Source organism: Camelus bactrianus, chromosome 19, assembly GCF_048773025.1.
Source record: "Camelus bactrianus isolate YW-2024 breed Bactrian camel chromosome 19, ASM4877302v1, whole genome shotgun sequence".
In the NCBI taxonomy this organism is placed as follows: domain Eukaryota; kingdom Metazoa; phylum Chordata; class Mammalia; order Artiodactyla; family Camelidae; genus Camelus; species Camelus bactrianus.
The window spans coordinates 15,081,053-15,091,712 of NC_133557.1; the positions used below are offsets into that span (position 1 = coordinate 15,081,053).

General features: G+C 40.9%; 1 protein-coding gene across 1 annotated transcript in view; it reads left to right on the forward strand.

Annotated features, from left to right (window-relative positions):
- The window catches only part of LBP (lipopolysaccharide binding protein), a 45,021-nt gene extending 37,405 nt beyond the window's left edge, over window positions 1-7,616 (forward strand). The window contains exon 15 of the mRNA XM_045520949.2: window positions 337-7,616. Within this exon, the coding sequence (XP_045376905.2) occupies window positions 337-468 (132 nt within the window). The 3' untranslated portion in view covers window positions 469-7,616. The remainder of the gene's footprint in view (window positions 1-336) is intronic.
- The last annotated feature ends 3,044 nt before the right edge of the window (window positions 7,617-10,660 follow it).

Consider the following 10,660-nt stretch of genomic DNA (forward strand, 5'->3'; position numbering starts at 1 on the left):
CCAGGAAAGCAGAAGCTGCATTGGAAGTGCAGTCTGCACTGCCATCTACTGGCCATGTTTTGGAATGTTACCTCTGGAGGGAATGTAGACAAGTAGACAACTGGTCACCTAGGATGCTACTTAATCACCTAGATTCCAGGCCCACATTCTCAGGGGTGCTGGGGGTGTCTGCATGTTTATCAAGTCCCTCAGGAGATTCTCATGCAGGTGGTCCGGTGCTTCCCACCTCTTCCCATGAGGGGACCCTATTTTAAGGCATGAACAAAAATGTTCACAATAAAGTGATGCACGGAGATGTACTCCTGCGAAAACACCTAACCTGAATCTAATTATCAGGAAACATCAGATAAATCTGAAGAGAGTGACTGGCCTGTAGTCTTCAAACATTTCAAGGTCATGAGAGACAAAGAAGACGGGGAAACTATTACTGACCCAAGGAGACTAAAGAGAAAGGACAACAGAACGTAATTTATGATCCAAGATTTTCTTTTGCTATATAGGAGGTTAAGAGAGAGTTGACAAATTCTGCTGATAATAGTATTGTATCAATGTCAATGTCATGATTTTGATCATCGTACTGTGACTATATATATATATATATATAAGAGAATGCCCTTGCTTTTAAGTAAGTATTTAGGTGTAAAAGGCCATCAGATCTGCTACTGACTTGCAAATGGTTCAGGAGGGAAATTTTAATATATGCATATGTATTTATATATATAATCTTGATGAAGGATGTTCAGGTATTCTTTGTACTGTTTTTGCAACTTTTTAAAGTCTTAGTTATACTAAAATAAGAAGTTAAATTTTTTCACAGCCCCACCGAGAAAATAGTGACATAATACCACCATAAATTCAATTAAGCATTAAAACCTCACCTTTTTACAGAGCTCTTAGTAGATGCTGGGCATGTGTTAATTACTTGCCATGGTTTAGCTCATTTAATCCCCACAGTAGTCCCATCAGAGAGATGCTATTATTCCCCTCCAATTTTCGCATGAGGAAAGCTTCACTTTAGAGAGGTGAAGTGACCTGCCCAAGGTCACACAGCTAGTAAGTGATAAAAGTGAGATGGGCTCTCTCAATCCAGAGTCATAAAAATCCAACTAGTGGCCTGTAGGGTCTGTAACACTAAATGACAGGGGTCTCATTATTGAAAGGACTGGGGACCACTCTTGTGGCTGCCAGAGTGAACTCTACAGTCCCCACCAGACATACCTGGGCCTTGACTCTGCCTCTGTCCAGGCCATTCTCCATCTCCCGTGAATTTCTTTGGCAGAGGCAGAAGAGCATAGCTACTGCTAGCTCCAACTCTGGACTCAGACAGGCCTGGATTCAAAACCTGGTTCTGCCATTTACCAGCTGTGTGATCTTGGGCAAGTCACTTCACCTCTCTGAGCATCTTATAAGTAAAACAGAGCTATGATAACTCAACACATTATAAAGAAAAAGAGAGCTTATACAAAACCTTTCATATAACATCTGGCAAGCAGCAAGTACTTGAAAATGTTAGTTACTATACCTATACCCTATCTCTATAATGACTGTTTAAATTTTTTCAGATAGATTAGTTATAAGCATGTGTCAAAGTCTTATTCCAATCTTGCCACAGAGCCAAGTCACAATTCCCTTTTGTTAAGGACATTTCACAGGAAAAGAGAAAGGCTGGATAAGCATTATTAAACTGAATACAAGACAAAGAATGTCTGATAATCGGCTGAGTGTTTAGGTAGCTGATTTCCCCAAGGAGGTTTTAATCTTGTTAAAGTTTATCAGAAAATTGCTTAAGCATTTATCAAGAATGCTAATTTCCTCCCAGAAGGAGGCTGTGAATGGCATCAAGCAAGAGAGTTCTATACCAGACCGCGATGGGGACAGTCTTTTCTTAATCACACCCTCATAATCAAGGCTGACATGTCTTGCGGGGTCGCGATACGCCCAGCCTGGAGCTGAGTCACAGGCCCAGCCTTGAAGCAGATCCTGGATGCATTTCGTCGTTGTGTCCTGCTTCCACTTAGTTCAGGGTCAGACCATGCAGGTGGCTACAAAATGCCGGGGGAACGAGTGAATGAAAGCAGAGACCATCCCATTCCAGGCCTTTGCAAGATGCGGGACACACACCTTCTGCTGTCCTGCACACCACCAAGATGAAAATAAAAGGGTTTCTGAGGTTAGAAACCATCCACTGCTCCCCCAGTTTAGTGGGATATAAGTAGGGGCTATGCAGGAGAATGTGACCTGGTTAGACTTTCTGTTCTGATGCCATCAAGTAAGTTCTTTACAAGGTGCTTAAACCTGGCCACAGCGCCCAGTGGAGTGACCAAAGGCTCATCCCCAAGCACGGATGCTGTTCTTCTGACAGACAATGAAGAGTTGGATGCAAGTGGCTCATTAGCTTCTTTAGGGATTTGTTGGACATCTCGCTACTATATGAACAAACAGATGGACTTGGCTGCTGGCTGCAAGGACGTTTTGGAAGAAGCAGATCTGCCTGTCCATTGTGAGGAGCAAAACACTGTATCTGAAAGGGGTGCACTGCCTCCAAGCTGGTTTTTGATGAAGTCAGTGGTCCTCAAAGTGTGGTCCCCTAAGTGTGGTCCCCTGACCAGCGGCAGCAGCATCACCTGGGAATCTGTCAGAAATGAGAAGTCTTGGTTCCCATCCCAAACTTACTGAATCAGAAACTCTGTGGTGGGGCCCAGCACTCTGGGCTTTAACAAGCCTTCTAGGTGATTTACATGCATTTTCCAGTTTGAGTTTAGTTGGATTAAGTCACAATATCTTTTCCTCTTTCCGTCTTCTCTCACTTCCCCCATCTTCTCTTCATTTTTTCTTTTTTTGTTTTTAATTTTCTTTTTTTGTTTACAAATCTTGTGTCAAGGGCTGACTCCCCCCCACCTTCCTCCCCATCATCTCCCATCCTTTTTCCCCTACAAACCAACACCTTCTCAGTAGCCCCCAGGACTGAATCTAACCCAGCTGGGTTGTGAGACCCATTGATGGATCACCAAGGAAGATGAAAGATTATCAAACTCCAGAAAATCATCACATTCTCACAGCTGAACATTTGAGGACAGGTCTGCCTAGATGAGCTAGAAGACATCTTGATGGCATCTGAGGCCACAGCTCCACATACTTTGGAGGCAGAAACGAGATCAGAGTTTGGAGTCTATGCTGTCCTGGAGCCAGCCCTAGCTGTGGGTCACTGGTGGGCAGAGCTGAGTTCTGAAGTGGGTGATTGTGGGGCTAGGGGTCTCCAATCTAGTGCTGGCCTGCTGGTAGGTGGGGCCAGTTCCTGAAACAACTGGCTGCAGGATCTGCTACCATTGAGCCAGCACTATCCCCGTAGCAAGCAATCTCAGGTCTGAGCCCGGCCAACCACCAGCCAGCAGCCTCTGTACAAGGCAGGGCCTGGCAACAAACTGGACCTAGTGCCTGTCACACTAGCAGACCACCCACAGCGGTCAGTCTATCACAATATGGAGCCCAAATAAGGGGCACGCCTACAGCATGTAGCTCTGGTGACCAGAGAGGAGTGTGCTGCTGGAATGCAGACTGTCTCCAACAAAGAGGTCACTTCTCCAAGGCTGGCAAATATAAACCTACCAAATACATAAGAATAAAAGCAGTGAATTAGGCAAAATGAGGTGACAGAGGAATATCTTCCAAACAAAAGATCAAGATAAAACCCCAGAAGAAGAACTAAGTGAAGTGGAGACAGGCAATCTACCCTATAGAGAGTTCGAGGCAATAATCATAAAGATGTTCAAAGAACTCAGGAGAAGAATGGATGAACAGAGTGAGAAGTTAGAATTTTTTAACGAAGTTAGAAAAAATAAAAAGGAACAAAACAGAGATGAAGAAAACAATAACTGAAATGAAAAATGCACTAGAAGGAATCAATAGTAGATTAAATGATACAGACGAATAGATTAGTGAGCTGGAAGACAGATTAGTGGAAATCAATGAAGCTGAATGGGAAAAAGAATTTTAAAAACTGAGGACCATTTAAGAGATCCCTGGGGCAACATCAAGCATACTAACAATCACATTATAGGGGTCCCAGAAGGAAAAAGAGAGAGAGAGGAAGGGGCAGAAAAAAATATTTGACAACATCATAACTGAAAACTTCCCTAACCTGAGAAAGGAACAGGATGCACAGAGAGTTCTAAACAGGATCAACCCAAAGAGGACCACACCAAGACATGTAATTAAAAGGACAGAAATTAAAGAGAGAATACTTAAAGCAGCAAGAGAAAGGAACTAGTATGCACAAGGGAACTCCAGTAAGACTATCAGCTTACTTTTCAGCAGAAACTGGCAGGCCAGGAGGGAGTGGCACAATATATTCAAAATGATGAAAGGGAAAAACCTACAACCAAGAATACTCTACCCAGCAAGGTTTTATTTTTTTTTAATTCAGATTTGATGGAGAGATCAAAAGTTTTACAGACAGGCAAAAGCTAAAAGAGTCCAGCACCACCAAACCAAATTTACAAGAAATGTTAAAGGGACTTCTCTGAGTGGAAAAGAAAAGGCCACAACTAGAAACAAGAAAATTACAAAGGGAGAAATCTCACTGGTAAAGGCAAATATACAGTAAAAGTAGTCAATCAGCCAGGTATAAATCTAGTAGGAAGGTTAAAAGACAAACGTAGTAAAAATCATTTATACCCGCAATGAGTTTGTTAAGGGATCAACAAAACAAAAAGATGTGAGACATGACGTCAAAGACAGTAAACATAGGAATGGAGGGAGTGGAAACGCAGGGTTGGTAAAACTTGTTTGAACTTAAGATATCAGGAACTTCACATATAGATTGCTATGTACAGTGTGGGGACTACAGTGAATAACTATGTAGACTCTTTGTAGGATGACATATTATAACTAGACATATGGTGATGACCATTTTGAAATGTATAGAAATGCCAAGTTACTATCCTGTGTAACAGGAACTAACATAAGTGTTGTAGGTCAGTTATAACTTCAAAAACAAATAAACTCATAGAAAAAGAGGTCAGATTCGCGGTGACAAGAGGCAGGGGATGAGGGGGCAGGGAAATTGGATGAAGGTGGTCAAAAGGTACAAACTTTTTGTTATGAGATGAGTAAGTATTAAGGATCTGATGTACAACATGACAAATATAATTAACATTGCTGTGTGGTATATATGAAAGTTGTTAAGAGAGTAAATATTAAGGGTTCACATCACAAGAAAAAAACTTTTTTTCTTTTTCTTTACTTTTCATCCATATGAGATAATGGATGTTCACTAAACTCCTTGTGATAATCATTTCATGATGTATGTAAGTCAAATCATTATGCTGCACACCTTAAACTTATATAGTGCTGCATATCAGTTATACCTCAATAAAACTGCAAGAAAAATTAATAATAATAAAATGCCCATATGATCCAAAGCAATCTAGAGATTCAGTGCAATTCCTATCAAAACTCCAATGGTATAATTCACAGCTTTAGAACAGACAAATCTAAAATTTATATGGAACCATACAAGATGCTGAATAGCCAAAGCAATCTTGATTTCAAACTATGTTACAAAGATATGGTTATCAAGACAGTATGGTGTTGGCATAAAATCAGAAACATAGATGAATGTAACAGAATAGAGAGCCCAGAAGTAAACCCATGCATATATGGTCAATTAATTTACAACAAAGGAGCCCAGAATTTACAGTGGGGAAAGGACAGTCTCTTTATTAAATGGTGTTTGGAAAACTGGACAAACACATGCAAAAGAATCAAACTGGACCCCACTCTTACTCCAAACAAAAATTAACTCAATGGATTAAAGACGTCAAAGCAAAACCTGAAGCCATAAAACTTCTAGAAAAAAAAATATAGACAGTACACTCTTTGACATCAGTCTTGGCGATGATTTTTTGGATTTGACATGAAAAGCAAAGACAATAAAAGCAAAAATAAACAAGTAGGACTACGTCAAATTAAAAAGCTTCTGCACAGCAAAGAAAACCATCAACAAAATGAAAAGGCAACCTACTGAATGGGAGAAAATATTTGCAAATCATATATCCAGTAAGAGGTTAATAATAAAGAAACATAAAGAACTCATACAACTCAATGGCAAAAAAACAAACGATCTAATTTAAAAATGGACAGAGGATCTGAAAAGATATTTCCCCAAAGAAGACATACAGATGGACAACAGGTACATGAAAAGATACTCAACATCTCTAATCATCAGGGAAATGTAAATGAAAACCTTAGTAAGATATCACCGCACACCTGTTAGAATGGCTATTATCAAAAAGACAAGAACTAAGTTTTGCCTTGATTTGGAGAAGAGAATCCTTGTGCATGTACTGTTGGTGGAAATGTAAATTGGCGCAGCCACTATGAAAAACCGTATGGAGTTTCCTCAAAAAATTAAAAATAGAACTACTATATGATTCAGCAATTTCACTTTGGGGTATTTATCCAAAGAAAACAAAAATACTAACTTGAAAAGATATATACACCCCCACGTTCACTGCAACATAATTTACAAGGTATAGAAACAACCTAAGTGTCCACTGATGGATGAATGGGTAAAAGAAATGTGGTATTAATATTCAAGCCATAAAAAAAGAAGGATATCTTGCTAGTTGTGACAACATGGATGTACCTTGGGGGCATTATAAGTGAAATAAGTTGTAGACAAATATTGTATGACCTCGCTTACGTGTGGAACCTAAAGAAAGAAAAAACAAGCTCACAGATACAGAGAACAGATTGGTGGTTGTCAGAGATGGGGGTCAGGGAGTAGGCAAAATGGGTGACGACAGTCAAAAGTTACAAACGTCCAGTTATAATATAGATAAGTCATGGGGTTGTAATATGTAGCATGGCAACTCTGTATTGTATTTTTTAAAAGTCATTATCTCATACTAATTTTAGGAAGATGACAAATTTCTTTTCTGATGATTGTCAGAGGCATTTGTAAGAAATCGTCTAACTTAAGTTTCACTTATGTTCATGAAATAAGCTAGATTTAGTTTTACTTATGTGCTTAAATCGTTTTGTCTCCTTAAGGAAATCTGGAGTCCTGTCTTCATTTTGTATTTAATGTTAAAACACTTCTTGAAACCATTGTTTGTAATGGGCAGTTCAATCTAAATGTAAATAATCCAATGGCAATGAGACTCATAGGGAAGTCTGCTGGGGGCTCCTGGGAAATTTTTTTTTTATTCCTAAGAAAGGGACACAAGAGAAAACAGTGTTTCTATTTTTCCTGTGGATGCTGTCATGTCTGGATACACCAAAGCAAACTGGATATCAACAGGAAGATGGTAACACATGAAGATGAGAAGTTTCGAGAGGTTTGCAGGGAAGCAGAGCGGAACCATGAACACTCTGTGCCTGCAGCCCAACTTAACACTGGACTTCTTGTTATGACAGATGATAAATTTTCTTATTACCTAAGCCAGAAGGCAACATGGATTTCGATTCTTTGCTGCCAAAATCCTGATACCTATCTCCACTAAAATTTAAGGTCCAGAGGGAAGCAGCTCTGCCTGTTTTGTTCATGGACCTATCCCAGCATCTAAAATAGCACCTGGCACGTAATACATGCTCAATAAATCCTTGTTAAGGAACTGATGGATGAACTCATTAAGTGGAAATAATGATATCCATTTGAGATAATAGATGTGAAAGTCCTCTGAGAAATGGAAAGCACCAGGCATTACAGCCCATTACTATCACCGTTATCTGACAAGAGCAACCACTCTTCCAGAAAGCTTGAAGCTCTCTGCCCGTCCTCTCGTGCTCGGCATCCTCCGCTATTGCCCAGCACGGTCCAGTGGGCCTCAAGGATCAGCCCCTCCCTCACCACCTTCACAGTTTTGCCTGAGCCCAAGACCATCTGAACCATTACATGGTATTTCATTAAGCCCACTTTAAATCAGCACACTCTTTGAACTTAGTCTCCTAAACAATAACATTACTGAAACCACAGTTTTGACATCCTGGTTATGTATTTTTCTAAAATATGGTAAAATAACTCTACAACAATCAAGACTTAAAATATGCATCAAGTGGAGGTTGGCAAACTTTTTTTGCACAAGGGCAGATAATGAGTATTTTCGGGATCGTGGGCTATATCTTCACAACTATTTGATTCTGCTGTTGTAGTGTGAAAGTGGCCAGAGGCAATACGTAACTGCAATAGTGTGACTGTGTCTCAATACAACTTTATTCTCAAACAGAGATGGAAGGGGAGGGTACAGCTCAGTGGTAAACTGCGTGCTTAGCATGCATGAGGTCTTGGGCTCAAATCCCAGTACCTCCATTAAAAAAAAATAGATAGATAAATAAATGAATAATAAACCTAATTATATCACCCCCCACCCCGGAAAAAAACAATCAGAGATGGTGACCTATCCTTGGCCCACAGGCCATAGTTTGCCAACCCCAGATCTAAAGCCGTCTTAGGTATCACCAAGGTTTTAGACCAGATTTGGGAAGAACACAGTGGGCAAGAAGGTAGATTTGGTGATCAGGGAATTTGCTTGCAAACCTCTGCTTTGCCACTTACTAGCTGTGTGATCTCAAGTAGGTACGCACTTTCTAAGTCTCAGTGGATTCATCTCTGAAATGAAGGTGCTGTGACCTCATCAGATGCTAGTGAGAACTGAACACAGTCATGATATAGAGAAGCTCACTGTGAGCCATAAACAAGATTTATGTGTGAGTAATTGCTCGGGAGATAGATTCCCCTGAAAGCCAATGAGTAACATTGCCTCCACCTGCAACACGCATCCTCCCCACCACCCACAGCCCTCCTGCTTCACCAGGCTGTCTCCATTCTTCTCACCGGTCTCCATACCTAGTCACATGAGGAACCTCACTGCTTGTCTGCCTTTCCGGCTGGACCACACGGCAGGACTCATCTCATTCCCAGCTCTATCTGCCCCCCTCTAGCCACTATCAGGCCTGGAGCCTTCCCAAGAAACACTTGATTAATCTTTTCCTTAAGTTCTCTTCCCACATTCTTGGAAGTTGGATGGAGACAGCAGAAACATTGCCAAGTTCATGGGTTTGGGGACATTCCCTCCCAGAGCCAGACGGGAAGTCACTGCTCAGGATCCTGAGTGTCAGAATCTCTGAACGCACTCCGAGATGCAGGAGGTTACCTGTGTCTAGACATTCCCACACTTCTCAGTTTCTGTGCTGTTTCTTCCTTCTTTAAGGGGAAGGACATCTGCACTTGCCCCTAAGGAGCCTTGGGGAAAACGTCCACCTGTGAGTGGGGAGTCGTTAGAGATGTTTTCTCACATTTTAAATCTCCCCTCACTTCCAGGCAAGCAAGATACACAGGTTGCCTCAGTACAAGGGAGTAATTGGCCTTCCTGCATTTCCCTTTTCTGCTAAGTTTTCTTGAGCCTTTCCCTACAGTCTGCCCACAGAAGCACATGGGAAACTCTTCAGTCTGGTAGTGATGCTACATTAGATGTCACCCCTGTATCAACTGTCTCCCCCTTGTGAGTGCCAGAGGAAAAGGGAATTATAATCATGGAATAAAATAAAGACCTATGAGTCCACACTAATGTAAACAGATAAATACATAAGTAAATAAGAAAGAAAAAACTCTTCGTTATGGGATAATGTCATTTAATATGTAACTTTATGTTTCTGTAGCTTTTTATTATGAAATAATTTAAAACTTACAGAAAAGTTGCAATAATAGAATGAAAGTCTCCTATATATCTTTCACCAAGATTCCCCATTTACTAACATTTTACTATATTTAGTTTAGCTACCAAAACATAAAGTTACATTCTTGCATAGTTGAGTTACAGATGTAAATTTCCATCCCCATGTCCTGACCAACACCTCCTTATACATATACGCTGGCATAGATATAAGAGAATATCCTTACAATGATCTCTTGGCAGTGAAATTAATGGGTCAAAGTGTCTTAAACTCAAATACTATCCAGTTGCCCTCTGGATTAGCTGCCCAGAGTTGCTGTAACAAATTACCACAAAGTTGGTGACTTGCAACAATAGAAATTTATTCTCTCACAGTTCTAGAAGCCAGAGTCTAAAAGCAAGGTGACAGCAGGGCTACAATCCTTCCAGAGACTCTAGGGAGGAGCTTTCCTTGCCTTTCTCAGCTTCTGGCTGGCTCCTGGTGTTCCTTAGCTTGTGACAGCATCACTCTAACCTCTGCCTCTACCTTCCAATGGCCTTTTTCCCCATGTGTCTAGTCTCTGTGTATCCTCTCTCCTCATAAGGACACTCACGTTTTAGGGCCCACCCTAGTCCAGTATGATCTCATCTCAATCCTTACCTTAATTACATCTGCAAGGATTCTATTTCCAAACAACATCACAGTCTGAAGTTTCAACAGGCATTTGGGGGGGGGGGAGGCACTATTCAGTCCACTGCACCCCTCTGAGATGTGTGAATGTATACTCTAGCAGCAGTGTGTACGTTTGACCCCACGTTGCTAATTCTGGGTAGCATCCACATTGTTCAGCTTTAAATTTTTTGTTGCTGTTGTTGTTCAAGATCAGCCCCATTGAACTATCTCATGACAGGACCCAGAAATTCCTAAGAAGTTCTTTGGAAAAGCCCAACCCCAACTATACACTCCTACTCCAGTTCTTATCTTGCAGCTGCCTAGGGCCTGCAGT